The 16,234-nt window shown below is 46.0% G+C and overlaps 1 protein-coding gene across 5 annotated transcripts in view; it reads right to left on the bottom strand.

Moving 5' to 3' along the window:
* The window catches only part of Pdgfc (platelet derived growth factor C), a 201,032-nt gene that overhangs the window by 175,887 nt on the left and 8,911 nt on the right, over window positions 1-16,234 (bottom strand). The window contains exon 1 of one of the 5 annotated variants that reach the window (XM_010627965.3): window positions 3,071-3,494. The exons of 2 other annotated variants lie outside the window; for them this stretch is intronic. In XM_010627965.3, the coding sequence (XP_010626267.1) occupies window positions 3,071-3,185 (115 nt within the window). In that variant the 5' untranslated portion in view covers window positions 3,186-3,494. Of the gene's footprint in view, window positions 1-3,070; window positions 3,495-16,234 lie in introns of those variants that run through there. 2 more of the 5 variants (XM_033759930.1, XM_010627964.3) reach the window with 2 other exon arrangements.

Raw genomic sequence — 16,234 nt, 5'->3', positions numbered from 1 at the left:
CAAACCACACACTAAGGTGGCTTCCAAACACCATAAAACAACACCACTTTTTTCATAAATTTGTTTTTGTTTTAGAAAAAATTACTTTCCATAAAATATACCAATGTTTGTCCTTTCTAATAAAAACATATTTGAATCTCCTCCTCTTTAAGGTCTGTTTTTACAATGCTGGGGCTCAGGCCCAGGGCGGCCTTCACTCTAGGCAAGCTCTTCTCCTCCAGCCCAGCCCAGCCCAGCCCATCATCGCTGCCTAATGGGATTCTCAGCAGACCAGGAAGCACACAGGATAAATGTGCAGCGGCATTTTCAAGTCCTTTCAAATGGAAGGGGATCTGGAGACGGAGCCTGCGGACCAAAGGTGTGGTGCAAGTATTGCTCTTCACAGTGTCCCTGGACTGAACTGCACAAGGTCACCACCATGGTGCAAAGCCCTCCCCGCCATGCCTGGGGATTGAACCAGAGCCTCACGCCAAACTACGTGCTACCCAGCCTTTTCTTCTATGCTTTATTATGGCATAGGGTCTCATAGTTACTAAGCTTCCCATGCTAGGCTCACAATTGCAATCTCCCTGCTTCAGCCTCCCAGTGGTACTTCTCTTTTTAGGTTTCTGGTTTTTAAAAAAAAAGCCATTTCAAATTCTTCCACCAAGTTGAGCGACTTGTAGCAAATGGCTAAAAATGAAGTTCTGCCTTACAAATGGGACACAGTAAGGTGGTGACCATCACAGGAAGTTAACAGCCACAAGAGGCTCTGTGCTGCTCTGAGATAGAATCTCTGCTCCAGAGCTGGGCTGCCAGCCACCTTTCACAGAAATGGACTGAGGGAAAGAGAGGGGTTACTGCTTCCCAGAATACAGCAATGTTAAAAACTGTCACGGTGATCTACGCTATGACTATTTGTTCTTAAAAATTGATATCAAACAAAAGAAAATACCACAGAATGATTTTGAGCAACGAGCCTTCCTAGAAGTCCCTATCCATCACCCTTCTGTTAGCTTTCAGGCAGGTAAGTGATGTACTTGGGTAGATGAATGCATAAGTCTCTTCATCAAACACAAAAGCTGAAGTTACTGAAGCGATAAACATTCCATATACACCTAGAAAGAGTCTAGGTTCTGGAGATTCTATGGTTCTGAACATACTGAGATCAATGCCCAAAATGATGAAACGCTGTTTTTCAAGCAGAATGTACTAAAAATTTTTTAAATTAAAAAGCAACAAACATGACATTAAGAAAAAGACTGAAAAAAGACAATTATCCCAAGCCATTTCTAAGATTTTTGTAAAAGGGAGCCATTCCTATGACTGATGCCAAAAATACACTCTTGCAGCCAGGAGAGCCATACACACCTGTAACCCCAGTGCTCTGGGAGCCTGAGGCAGGAGGATCAAAAGTTTAAGCCCAGCCCAGGCAACTTAGCAAGTTAAGGAGATTGTCAAGAAAGAAAAGAAAGAAAAGAAAGAAAAGAAAGAAAAGAAAGAAAGAAAGAAAGAAAGAAAGGAAGGAAGGAAGGAAGGAAGGAAGGAAGGAAGGAAGGAAGGAAAGAAAGAAAGAAAGAAAGAAAGAAAGAAAGAAAGAAAGAAAGAAAGAAAGAAAGAAAGAAAGAAAGAAAGAAAGAAAGAACGGACTGGGGCTGCAGCTCAGTATGAACACCCTGGGTTCATTTCTAAGTGCCTAAATAACAATATGACTATGAATACCACTCACACACTGTGTAGCACTGAGTTCTGCCAAAACCATGGGGAAAAAAACCCCTAGTGACCATGAGGCCGCCTGCAGGCTGGGTGGGAGGCACAAGGGGCCCGGCCTGTGCAAGAGAAGTGCACGCCCTTGCGTTGTGCTCACGGGGAGGTCGCAGGGTCCAGCACTCAGGCACCAGGATTCAGAGCCTCCAAAGTTTCCCCCACCCCTAATGTACTTCACTTTTCTACTCAAAACCCTCCATCATTAAAATATTTGCACTTTTTGTAACTTAGACGGCTACATTTAAAAAACTGGGAAATAGTAAGTACATAAAGCACCATGACCCAAAGACAATAATAACAGTAATAATAATAACACTGCTAAGAGTAAATTAGAAGAACAGCCCACGGGAGGTGCACAGCAGCACAATTACAGATGTAATTACAATACAAGCTTACTGTGGTCAGAGTGACCAAAGGGGCATCGGCAGTGAGAAAAGCAAGAGTGTTCCCGTGAACTCTGCGTTTCAGGGACAGCAAGCAGGTCTCAGACTGGCTCTCGGCCGGAGTTAATGCTCCACTGGCGGCCACACCACAAGCCCAAGGAACCATTAACAGGAACGCGATCCGATTCTCCTCCAGGCCAGGTTTCCTTCCACACGCGTGTGCCTGCTCTCACATCCAGGACTCCCGTGCCTCAGGGCTGTGTCCTTGAATGTGAGGGATGAGCTCGGCAGGGGGAAGCCACAGCCCAGGAGAGGTGGAACTACACAGCATGCTCGGCTGTCGGGACCCCAGTTCACAACTCGGAAGCCTGCAGGAAGCACCTTGGGATGCAGGTGACCGTACAGAGTCAACAGTCTACTTTCAGTTCTCACCTAAGAACGTACCCCACACCGGACCCGCTCTCCCACTGAGCTATTTCCTCATCTGCCACGTAGAATACAGAATAAGTCATCTACAGGGGCAAAAACAACAGGCGTGGTTCAACAGCCAATGGTTAACACACAAGTGAGAAACACAACAGTGGCAGACTCAAAGTGCACCAGTGAGGGGCAGTACACAGCACGTCACCCGGGCACGAGTCAGTGCAGACTATGACCCAGTATTGTATGGCAGGGATGTAGGTTTCTGTGATGGGAAACAGAGGCAGCCTTGGCTTTAGTTCTTCATGTAATGCTCATGACACGAGGCACCATTTTTCTTGAACAACTCCCTTTGCTGAGGTATTGTCACACTCCTCTCTTCAGAGTGAAACTCTATTTGCTGTAAAAAGCATTGATTTTCAAGAGAAAGAATGTGATTTTTGTACAAAAACAATTTGCGTTTTATGAAACAGTGTGGTGTTTATCTGGTCAGGTGCTCACGACTCCAGTGATGAGCTCACCTTCCACATCGACCTCAGGCCCAGGCGGAGTAGGATGGGTGGGCAGGCTCAGGACAGGACACGGAGTCACTCCCAGGCGGGCATGTGTTTTGTGTTCACAGACTCTCCGGAACATTTCCAGGGCAAACAGAAATCGTCAGCGGTCCGAGGGTGCTGGGGAGGATCTGAAGCTTCCTCTGGGGAGAAGGCAGGGACAGGAGACTATGGGCAGGCGAGAGAGAGGAGGCCAAGGCAGTGTCACTCTGGAGCCACCCAGCGGAGGGCACCCAGCGGGCCAGCGGACAGGTCCCGGGGCCACAGCCCACGGGCAGAGACTGCCTCCTGAGACCCAGCCACCAGGAGGGCCCCGGGAAAAAACAACCAGGGCACAAAGGAATCACACACAGGTTCTGTCCGCGACTACGGCCACTGCCACCCTCTGCCCAGATGCGCCCTGTGCACACCCTAGCACCCACTTTCCTTCTAATGGTCCCGGCTGACTTCCCTGCTTCAACCTCTCTGTTCTTGGACAGTTCTTCCCAGCCGCGGCCCAGTCAGTGTGAGCGGAGGGCTCCGAACGGTGGACAGCAACGCTCAGTGGAGCAGCGTGATCAGGAGTACCGAGCCCCGGGCAACAAAACACAAGAAAGGAAGGAGCTGGAGGGGCAGAGGCGCAGCTCAGGGCTGGAGCGCCTGCCTGCCCAGCAGGTGTGAGGCCCTGCATTCAATCCTATCACTGCTAAAAAACAAAAATAAAAATCAGAAAATCAAACCTTGCGCAGTTGTAATTATCTTGTTTCTTATTTGTCTTATTCTGTCACTTATCTTTTCACGTGCAGCCACACTGATGACAGGTGACAGCCCAAAACAATTGCCTTCGGTGAGGTGTAAGTCAAATCGCAGGCGAAAAAACAAGGTCATCACTGCCTTTGTATTGTGCCCTAGAAAAGAGCACTTGGTTCCTCTGAGCACCACAGACACATACTACAGTGCTTCTCCTTCCAAAGGCACAGTAATAACCCCAAGGACAGCATTTTCTACAGGATTCACACCTGCAGCTAGAAAGGGGTTGTATTCTTGATTTTCTCAGCAAACTAGCAAACCGGCTCCATGCAGGGCGCTGTGCTCTGCAGAGTCTGACACTCAGCTTCAAAGTAGCGCAGGAGTCAGAAGCAGGTCTCAGTGAGGGACAGGTGCTGCTGTGTCCCACGGACAGGCTGCGCTTAGAAAGGCAAATTAATCAGTTTCCCCATGTGCTGGTCTCAGCAGGCAGGCTAGGGGCCCTCTTGCAGTCAGAGAGCTTGGGCGGTGAGTCTCCCAGCCAGGCAGGCAAGCGCCGTGGGTTTTTCCCGGCTTACAGCTCACACCTGTCCATAAACAAAGGGTCTGATGTGCAAGCTAAGGTCATGCTCCAGATGTTTCCAACAAGTGCACCAACAAAGCCGTGATAGTCTCTTCATCGAAAGGGTTAAGAGCAGAGCAGGACACACCAGCTACATGCTAAGCTTTAGAAAAAGAAGCAGAAAATTCCACACAGTGCCAAACGATGGCAGCTGTCTTGTCTCTTCCCAGACAAACTCTTAGGTCTTGTGAAAACAGCATTTCTTGTGAAGCGCCAAAAACAACACAGATCATTGTGCTGGGCCTCCGGCGCCGTAGCCGCTGCAAGCCTGCGGGACGGGAATCCGGGCCAAGGGGAAATCCTCGGCCTCAGGGCCTGACTCAGGAATCCACAGCCCACGCTTTCAAACCAAGTCTTGCAGGGAAGATGCTTTCTGTTAGAGTGGAAGAAAGTGCCGGAGGTATTTGCTTTCCCAAACCCTGCACCTGAGCTAGATTTAAAAATTAGCCCAGTGCTGTTTCTAGTACAGCAGCAACTTAAACTTAGCAGAGGGCATTTGGAAAACACCCAGCATATTTTAGGAAGGTACGGCCCACCCACCCCTCCCCAGCTGCTTCCTCAGCGCTTACAGATGAAACAGCGACACATTAATGTATTTGACTCTATTCTCAGTACGCATATGAAGTATACGTGGAGGCATATGTGCAATCATTTAAAATCTTTCCCCTGAAGTTTTGTTTAACATACGCACGCAACTTGTTCCCGTAGGGGATAGTGTTTCCACTGTGGCCGGAATCCTGGAGCTACTGCAGAGCCAGGGCATCCACGGAATTTCTCACGGCAGTCACCACCCCGTGACCAGCGCTGAGACCACTGTCACAATACCTGGTGCATGTGTGGCTGAAGGAGGACACAGGTGAGAGAGGGTGACCACTGCCGAAGAGTGAACCTTGCACACCCGCCTCGAACCTTTCCAGTTCCCACGAGTTTCCTCAAGAAAAGCCAGAGACCCTCTCCATTGAAGAACCAAAAAGAAGTCAATTTACTCTCTCATCTCCAGACTAAGAAGCCGTTCGAAGCTTCATGATGACTCCTTTAAATACTCAAGACACCGAAACACATGTAAAGTTCAGAAATTAAGGCATGTCATGGAAATTGGAGAGAGAAATGAAAAAGTATTTACAACTTTCTGCTTAAGAGTTTGATATGCAAAATCAAAGGGAAAGAATATAATGTTCACTTGTTTTCACACACACACACACACACACACAAGGATGCACACGTGTGCACAAGCTCACTCAAGAGTCTGTGCCACAGGATTTCTTTATAATAAACTGGCCTCAGGAAATTATTAATGAAGGGTTAGGAGGTTACTCAGCAGCTAAGCCCAGAAGAATGCCTATGCGAAGCAAAGTAACTCCTCAAGAGAGAGGATGATTGTTCGGGAAAGACCGGCAGTTGGAAAAAGAACGGCTTCTGAGCCAAGAAATTTCTTACACTGTGCAAAGCTGAAATGCAATGAGTCACCATACTTTGCATTTTCTAAGCCCGTGTCAGTGGACTGACCTCTGATGTTCTTTGACAGTGAAGGACAGCTCCAGCTTGGAAATGATGCTGTTCCCCTGACCTGCCTCCTGCTCCTCCTTCTCCTGTGTCCTCCTGAGGACACAGGCTCAGCCCTGGAGGAAGCTGTTACAAACTAGATGACATATCAGTTGTCACGTTTGGCTCCACCGTCAGGAAGAGAAGCGGCACAGGAGAAAAGCAGTTTAACTCAAGAGTTCTACAAGCACCAACAGCCCCAGCCGACATCAACTTTCCCTGTGACCCTTTTCCTAGGCCCTGTATGTGCTATCAGCAAAGGCCAAATGCTTGAAACAATGATTGTAAGAGCACATGCCATCCTAAAAGGCACTACACTTTGGCACAAGGATTATTGTAAGCTGAAGGCAACCCAGAATCAACCAGCCAGGAAAAGGTCTCTGCTCACTGATCACCCGCCTCAAAGAGGGTGCAAACCTCCCTTGGTGAAAGTGGGCCCCTACCCTCTCCCTCTCCTCTCTCTAGCCCCTCCCCATTCACCACCCTTTGTTAAAAGGATTCACAAAACATCATCTCTAAGCTCTTCTTTAGGTTTTCCCTTCTCTTCTCTGAGCTCCAGGGCACTGAAAATTAAGTGAGGAGGGGAGGGGAAAAGAAATCTGGGAATGGAATTAACATGAAAACATGGAAACAAAGTCTGTGTAGACAGGGTTGGGTGGATGGTTGAAAGGAGGCCGGGGGAATGGGGAAAAAATAAGAACCAAGATGGATTATGAAAAGGAACAAATTTCCAACGATGAATGTCATTACATTGTAGACCTTAAGTGTGGCAATAAAATCAATTAGTTAAAAAAAGACAATTAAAAATATCAATATGATCTGCATTGTTTTCTCTGATTAGGTTATCTTTTGTCAGTATAATTCACAGGCCCCACCTGCTAAGGCAAAGAAGTTGTGGAAAACTTTTCATTCCTTCCCCTACAATTTAGCACGCAAATTCAAAGCAATATCTGAATTGGGGGAAAAAAATCTACTTATAACCTAAAATGTTGATAAGTATTGAATTGCTAAGTCAAACGAAGAAAGGATAATAACTGGAAAATAAAATGTCAATTGCTATGAAATAAAATCGGCAGTTCATATTTTTATAGCTTTGGAAATTGTCTCGGAGGTACTCGTAGCTGTAGAGCGACTGCCACACCCTGGTGTAGGTGGGAGGCACACAGGACGTAACGGTTTATATTCTAAACAAGCAGCAAGAAAGCAGACCCTTCTCTTGCATCACTGGAATTTCTCTCTAGATACAGGGGTTGAGGGCCTCGTCAGGCAAAGTCCTAGGTACTAACAGTGAAAAGGGAAAAATAAATCTTTAGTAACAACAACAACAAAAACCTCCTTCCTCACAGATGGCACATTGCAGTGTCTTCACACACAAAGCCTCTTCCAGGAAAGTGGAGAGCAACGTGGCTCGTCACAGGGTTTATAAAGTCAGATTTCACCGTGAGGTTTCTCGTCCTCTATGACCCACATGGGTCCACATGTAAAGGCAATGGGCAATGTATATGTGTCCGTATTTACATAGAGTGGCATAGTTTTAAAAATGTTGGAAATCACTATTAATTCTGCAAGGTTTGAGGAACAGATGGCAGGGTTTTCACCATTTGTGCTTACCCAGAACAGTCTGCTGGAAGAGGGGTCCCACCCACTGAGACGACCACAGGGCACTGAAGTCCAGGGTTTCAGGCCCAATAGGACAAAAGTCACAGAGGACAAAGGGAGAAGGGGGAAGCTCTATGCCTACTGCAGAGCCAGCTGCGCTTCCCTGACAGGACTCAAACCAGAGAAAGGTTCTCACTTCTCAGGGCGGCCAAAATCATTGCCTGGAGGCCACACTGCACCCACGCAGGAAGATCCAAATCCCTGCTGTGTACCGAGGACCCACTGTGCAAAGAACCAAGTTCAGTCTCTCCTTAACCTACAGATACGCTGAGCCACATCTGGAAATTGGGCCACTTCAAGCATCACTTCAAGGGCCAAAGAACTGCCAGGGAAGTGACAAAATAGGGAAGGAACAAGGGTGCTACTGCCTGGATATTCTTCTGCTTTAGACTTCCTTCCCCAAAACAGCAAGGGACAAATGCGAGTCACATACTCTTCTCTGGGGTGACTTGTTTTAACATCTACACTGAAACGAAATACAAAGTATTAGGCTCGATAGCCTAAGATAATATACTCAGCAAAGGGATGAATCTGCTGGATTTCCACATAGTGCATGTTTCACACACGAGCAAAACTTTTTCCTACAGGTTTAACTAAAATATCTGATTCTACCAACATCTTCTGCGCACCTAAACAGATTAGTCATGAAACAGTCAGAAACAAAGAATTGCAAGTCACAAAAGAATGGTGGAGTTGTCCTAAATTATAGCTTGGTTTTGTTTTTGTTTTTTGTTTTTTGGTTTTTCTGTGGTACTGGGGATCGAATTTATAGCTTGGTTTTGACACAGAGACACAACGACACTGCCAACCGCCTTAGGAATGCAATACCTATTTGTTGCCATTAAATCACTTTAGAAAATGTCAATATGTAGCACAAGGTAGAACATCAAAGAGGTATCTCTAAGGACATTTTAATGCAAGTGTATTTTTGTTCCTGAAGTTACTGACAGCATTAAAACTAAACCTACTAATTTTTTAAGGTATGGACTATCCTTTGTCTGGCTATCAGTTCCAATACAAGGACCTAAGTCACAAGAAACACGTGAAATCACTGTTAGCAGCTAGACTAGCACATAAATAGCTGGGCTCAATTCTCCCCAGTGCCTGAGAGGCTTCTTTAATATATGACATTCCCAGCATGGAGCATGCAAAAAATTGATCTACTAAAGGTATACAAAATCCAGTGATCTCAATATTCCCAAAAGTCAAGTAAAATGCCTTTTTATTGTTTATTAATCTGGATTAGATTTTAAAATGCACAGTACAGCATTTCTTCCAGCACCAAATTAGATGTAAAAGGGTCAGTGAAAACTACGTAGCCATTTTCAGGACAGCATAAAAGCATACTGGCAAATCAGTCTGAAAACCGCCCTGTTAAATTTACTGATTCTTTTTATCTGTTTTGAAGGCAAGCGTCTACAAAGTATCTACAGGCTGAATTTTGTCTCTTTTTTTTGGGTGGGAGGGAAGACCACAGGAACTCTTAACAATAAAATATGTGAAATACAAATAAAAAGTTGAGGGACAATGTTTAAAGTAATGAACTCGATAAAATGACTTATTAAACATGCCAGATTCTATCCCTTAAGTCTGCAGCCAAGCTTCCTTTTCTCGTATTGAAATCACCATTTAAAAATGTTTTTCCTGTATTTCCTCTTCCCTCACAAAAGATCATCATGTTTTAGTCACCAATCTTTTTTTCAAAAACTTCCCCTTTTCACGAAGCTACAAGACCATCTCTCAAAGAGCCACATCAAGTAACCAATAAACTAAGGACACATAACAATCTGCTGAATATCCGGGCTGCTTCCTGGAATCCACCAAGCACAGCATCAGGAGTAATCTGTGAAGAATCCAGGACTTTACAATGAATGCATTCGCATGCAAGAGTCACATGCACTAGTAAAGATCCCGTGTTATTTCCTACAGAACCTATTTCCACTAACACCACAGCAATTTTCGTATTATTTTTCTCACATTGCAATACAAATGCATCATAGAGTTATTATCATCTAAATGACTAGAAGTCTTTGTGCTGTCAGAACGAAGAAAAAAGAGGTGCTCCCAACAAAGCTTCTGACATTTTATTCTTCTGAAAAATTTACCATATGGTAGTACTTTAGACACTGCCATAAAAAGACATAAAATATGTCTTCTTACCAAGGAGTAGGTGTGTCTGGTTTTCACAAGGAGTAAAATCCAAGCTATGCAGACAGAAGATAGGAAAGCCGGAGAATGACCCATCTACCTAAGAAGCAGCCCTCCTTCTCTATTGATAATGATAACAACTCACTGGCCTGAGCTCAGGACTAGCACAGCACACAGCTGCTGGAATCCCGCGCGTGTGAGGGCGTAGTCTCAGTCTTGGTCCCTGCTTAAACCCACTCTAGTTCCGGCTGACTTCAAAAGTGACTATAAGACAACTCTGTCATGGAGAGAAACAAAGTGAATATGAAAATAAATGGTGCGGCCTCTGTGTTTCCTGCGCCTCTGCACTGCCTTGACTTTGCGGGGAAGCAGGGGCATAAACTCGAGTGGTTTGTGTGAACAGCAGAGGGTATGGTTTTAATTGGGCTGTGACACTGTAAATACTGGCAAACCGAGCGTCCGCTTCCTGCTATGAATCCTGAACTCTCTCCGGGGTCTGCTTCTGTTTTGTCCACACGCCAGAGCTAAGGACTACTTTCCCATAATCTCATATGATCAGAGCGGAGCAAACCTACTTTACTTCCAAGGAGGAAAAAAAAAAAGCATCCTTTGAGTGAAATTTTTCATAAGTTTTTCAAAAATTTTGCCTTCTGGGGGATACATCAGAGATGTCAATCGCAAAACCCCAAGGCATTAAAAGAAAAAAGAAGAACAAACTGAAAATGAAGAAAGCACAGGAGTTCTCTCTTAGTAAGAGAGAAAAGAAGAGAGGAGTTATTCAAAACAAAAATAACTTAATAATGAAAACCGGACTTTTGAGCGTCAAGATCTTCTCCATAGTGAGCCGACTGCAATGAAACTTTGTCTTAAAGTTTTCAGTTTAAAATAATTTTCCTGGAAATTGCATACTTCCGGAAGAAATAGCATTTGATGGAGTCACTGCCAAAATTCTGCTTACCAAGTTCTCTGTGCACTGATTTTACTTGGCCTAAGCAGGAAGAGTCAGGCCCTCGTGTGTGTCTGGAGCCTGTTGCTTCCTCAAAGACGCCAGGCGCCCGCTACATCTTGGTTACGGAATGAGGCATGTGACTCCTTGGCAGGCATCTGTGAGGACTTCTGATGCCGGGTGCCACTGCAGCAGCAGAACAGGCTGTCCTGGGCCCACGCTGGCTGTTTTCTCTCTGCTGAAGTGCGTCCACCAGCCAACAAAACACCCTGGGAAAGATCAGCCGACATTTCCCTTTCTGGTGCTTGCAATTTGGGGCGATCCTAAGGAGAAAGTGGGAACTTCTGCAGCGTCAGACTGAGGGGGGCAGGGCTGAGGTGTGGGATCCAGGGAGGCTGAACCCCACACACGTGGGATTTGACCAGGTGGCTTTGGGACGCGGAGGAATTCGCTCCACAAGGCTGGGTCGCCACTGTGCCTCCTGTCCCAGCTCTGCCTTCTCTCCTTTACAGTCATCCTGATGTTCTCTGTTGGGGGCCAGAGGAGCAACTGCCTAATTGAAATCTGTCAGTAGAACGAAAACAGTCTTTTCATGCACACAGTGTGGTAATTATTTGACATGGGCAATTAATTAGCTGCTTTGTAGTAACCAGTCCAGCATGTAAACGTGTAACAAACATCACAGTGTACATGATAAATATATTTAGCTTTTATTTATCAATTATGCTTACTACAGCTGGGAAAACTGGATGATGAAATAATGATATGAAAAGATAAAGCTAGTTAAAAATACATTGATTGTGGGATTAGTGTTGGCTGATCCTTTATAGCTGCATAAAATAACAAGGGAATGATGACAGGTCCTCAATATTAGGAAGTGATCAGCCTGAATTATTCAGAGGGGCCCAGGTACACAGGGGATGCCACGTACGTATGGAGATAGCGTGTACATATCCTCCTTGTAGTGTCCGACAAAGCCCTCTGTAATTACAAATGGTGTTTTGATGCCCACCAGAAAGAGTTGAGTTTTGAAGAGAATGTGTGCTCTCTCACAAGTCTATAGTTTCGGCTTCAAAATCTCTCTTTCTTTCCTGATGAATGCTTAATCCTTCAAGACCCAGCTCAAATGACAACCTGAAGGGAAGCCTTTCCTGCCCTGGACATAGAGCACCCCGGGACTGCTTTGTCATTCTGAGCACACCTGTGAGTATCGCACACACAGAGATGGAGAGCATCCACTGCACCAAGAATCACATTTTCTGTACCTGTTTTCAGGGTGTGACAGAGTCCTGGCACCCAGGGGACTGAAATGGTTTCTTGGGTGAAAGAACTGCCAAAGGCCTGGAGTCAGGAGAGTATGGAGTTCAAGGTGCGACAGGAGCTCTCTTCTCCTGAGAACCACTGATGTGAGCTACGTCCAGGCCATGGGACGAGCAAGCCTGACTCGGGAGTCCCGGTCTGGTCCTCGGTCCTGTTGCAGTGCAAACCAGGAAGCTTGTGCCCCTGCAAACCCTTGGGCTCCCTAAGACCTCCTACAATAAGGCAGAACTTCCTTCTGCTGCTTCTTCTCTGTCTCCATCTCCTCCTTCTCCCTCTCCTCCTCCTCCTTCTTCACAAGGACCTCAGTTGATATACAAGCACATTGCTGTTAGAGAAGCATCCATCCACACTTGACTGCAGTCAACACTGCGGAAGCCAGAATTCTACTGTGAGGTCATCAGGTGTTCGTCTCCTACAAACGATCAAGTGGGGTCCAGGGGGTGCAGGGAAAAACTCAGGTTGCAGAAGGAATAACAAGGACAGTTTGTAGTAGATGAGGTCATGCACAACCAGTCCCTCCTGGGCAGAAACTATAAATGTACTCACATTACTTAAAAACATAAATGTTATATTCATTGATTAGCTGGATATTCTATGCTTGTTTAATCTACTGTAATTACACACACACACACACACACACACACACACACACATCTTCTGTGAAGGAATGCAAAACCAAATCATTTGATTTAAAGTTGCATTTGCAGATGTGGAGAGCAAACCCAACTGTGAGAATGAGACCTAAATACAAGTGTGACTGGGTCACACAATGAAGCAAGATGCCAACAAGATAGCACCAGGAATCAGGGGACAGTAAGGCAGCCAGATGTGGTCCACATGCCCATTCCATGCACATCCACTTTCCATTTTTCAAGGAAAGTGGCCAAAAGCCTTTCTGTGAAAGGTGAATCCCTCGCAAGAGACAGAATCCCACCCTGCTCTATCGACCCAACCCCAGGCTCCAGTCAGAAGTTGACCTTGTCCACATGTGCCAAAGTGACAGTCTGACTTTCAGTTACTCAAAAGGACAGGGCATTTGAGTTTCTGAATTGTGAGGGTGTCCATATAGCAAGTTTATCTACAACTCTATCAATGCAGAGCAAGATGGCCAGGTGTGATGGCACAGGCCTGTAATCTCAGCTACTCAGGAGGCTGAGGAAGGACAATCCACAGGTGAAACTTAGTGAGAAATTGTCCCAAAACTTAAAGAAATGAAAAAGGCTGTGGATATAGTTTAGTAGCAGAGCAACTCTGGATTCCCACTGCCTGGAAAAAAAAAAATGAGCTAAAAAGTCATGAACGTGCAGGAAAGATTTTTCTCTATCCAATAAAATTCAGGAGCAACAACAATGAACTTATATTTTCACCAAGACCAATTCTTGGCTTTCCTGCGATCCAAGCAGGCATTAAGTCCTACTTTATAAATGCACCCAAAACCATCCAATGGGGAATATGGAACATGTACCCTAAGAACAGAAAAAATACAGTCATTTTCTGTTCTCCTGAGTAAGCAACTGGACCCACCCCAACAAATCTCTATGTGGCTTCCATAACTCTTAAACCAGATGTGTACAGTGCAAAGGACAGCTGGGAGCTTCCACAGCACGGACCCAAGCAGGCTTATAGTCATATCTCCTACACTGTACAGCTTCAGAGGGTACACTCATAAGGGCATCAGAGCCAGAAAGATGAAGTCTAAATCATTCAAGTGCTGACGTAATTTAGATTTCTACGGTGTTTGTTATGACTTTTATCTCAGTGTCCCCCCACCAAAGACTCATGTACTGAGAGTCAGGGCTTATGGAGATGAGTGGACTATGTGTGTGTGGTACTGGATGGGTCCACTGGTGGGTTTAAACTTGGGTGTGATGCTGGGAGGTCAAGCCTGGTGGGAGGAGGTAGGTCTCTGTGGGCCTGGCCTCCCTTGATCCACGGTGCTGATTCCTGCCTGCCCTGCCATGGACTGTTTCTCCTTTGCGATGCCCCTGTCCCATGGCACCCTGCCTTGGAACCAGCCAACTACGGACTGAGACTGCTACAAACTGTGAGCCAAAACACACCCCCCCTCCTTTAATTTATAGGTGGTTGGTATTTTGTCTAAGCAGTGAGAAAGTAACTGAGACAGTGTTTTTATTAACCTTCAAAGCCTTTAATAAAAACCCTTGCTAACTCGGTCCAGACATACTTATGTAACGTACACTCTCCCACTCCACTTCACACAACTAATGTTTAAGGCTGCATTTGAAGATGACTCCTGCCTCTGAATTCACAAGCCCTCTTTGCCAACCGTCCCAACCCTTTCCTTCACCTCTGTATGCCAAGCTGTTCACTTCCGCAGCCCCCTAGACTGACTGCCCAACCCATACCACAAATTTCATCGTCTTTCCTCTCCTGTTAGTTATGCTCCTGCTGCAGCCAGACATTGGACCTAAACATCTTCAGACGGACTTACCCACCTCCCCTGCTAGGGAACCACTACTGCACGCCCCCAGCAGCTCTCCTCACTCTCCTACTTTGTCAAGGTCACTTCTTGGAAAACTTCCTTTCTTCCTCTGCCAGTGGTCTTGCTGTCTCACCTGAGGTACTGCTCCACGTTCAGCTCTCACCTCGCCTGGATGCCAGCAGCCACTGCACAAGAGCTTTTGCAGCAGGAAGCTTGTCTGCTGCTACATGACTAATCTTTTCCTCCCCTCCAAGCTTCATCCAAACCCCCAAAACAAGCCAACGCAGAAACGAAACACTTCCCTCTTTCTTTCCATTTGGAATCCACTGCATTATCTTTTCTCCCTCTGACAAACTCAATGTCTCACTTCCTCACTTTACTCATTGCCATTCTTCTAGAGACCTCAACATGGAAGTTTGGTTTGTCAGCACCAAAAAATGAGCTTGGCATTGTGGCGCACACCTGTACTTCCAGCACTCAGGAAGGCTGAGGCAGGAGGATCCCATTTCACGCCCAGCCTGTGGAACTTAGTAAATCAGCACGACCCTGACTCAAAGTAAAAATGAAATGTGTTCTGGGGAATTAGCTCAAAGTGAAGGCCTGGGCTTCAACTTCCAGTACCACACTCAAACAAACAAATTAGAAATCACAGGATGCTCAACTGTTCACTGGTCCACATGTTCTTGAATCTCTGTTATGTTTTCTGTTGTGGTTCGTTTCTGTTACATGTCTCCCTGTCTCCTTGACATCCTCCACTACCTACCTGAAGGCAAACGTTATTTTTTTCCTTTTTGGCTTCCTCTTCACAGGAATGTCTGAGAGTAGGATTTCCTTTTCCTTCTGAGGTTCACCTTCACTTCTCAGCAGCAGCCCTCTGCCTGCACCTGTTCTGCTCCCTCGGAAGCAGGTCTTCTCCAGAACTTGGCAGCCTACACAGCTGAGTAGAACCAACGATGGCATCTATGCTGCCTGTTTCTCAAGTCTCCATGCTGATTTCCTCGTTCTGCATTTCCTATTCCAGTCACCCTCGGAACACCTGCACTTCAGGCTGTACAAGGTCCTCCCCAACTCCAAAAATAATTTCCTACTCGATTCTACAGGTGCAAGTGCCAACCAACTTTGGCACTTTATTCCAAATAAACCCCTCCCCTAACAACTTTCCTCAGTCTCTTCTGGTAGCTTAGGCATAAATAATCTGAATATGTAAATAATTTGAATTACCACTGTCCGATACTGCATTACTTTTCACTCTGCAGTCCAGAGAGCTACACATCTTCCCCCCTGCTCTAACCATAAGTACTTGGCAGCCACAGCTAAGCCTGCTATAGCAGGGATCTCAAAGGCCTCCCACAGGTCCACATCGCAAAGGCTCTGCCTGGCACAGCACTGCTGGGAGGAGCTGGGCCCCTGAGAGGTGGTGCCTAAGGGGAGGTCTTTGGTCAATGAGTGGCCCCACCTTCAAAGGCAAGATGAGGAGCCCGCTCCAGCCCCCATGAGGGGCATCTTCCTCTGTCACTCTGCATGTTCAAAAGCAGAAACAAGTGTCGTCGTGTGTTACACACCCGAGCCCAGAGTTCTTTACAGGGTACACAACCACAGAAAGATGGGAACTGGGGTTTTCTAGATCACGCAGACACCAACCTAAGGGAGGATCTTATGTTGTTTCATAGAATGAAGAACAACTAGCTCTAAGTTACTCATGAGAGAAAGAAGGAAGGGGGAGGG

The sequence above is a fragment of the Fukomys damarensis genome, unplaced genomic scaffold (genome assembly GCF_012274545.1).
Source record: "Fukomys damarensis isolate Sample0158 unplaced genomic scaffold, DMR_v1.0_HiC HiC_scaffold_38, whole genome shotgun sequence".
NCBI lineage: Eukaryota > Metazoa > Chordata > Mammalia > Rodentia > Bathyergidae > Fukomys > Fukomys damarensis.
Note: the sequence above shows the minus strand (reverse complement) of the source record. Positions and strands in the feature narration are given on the sequence as shown.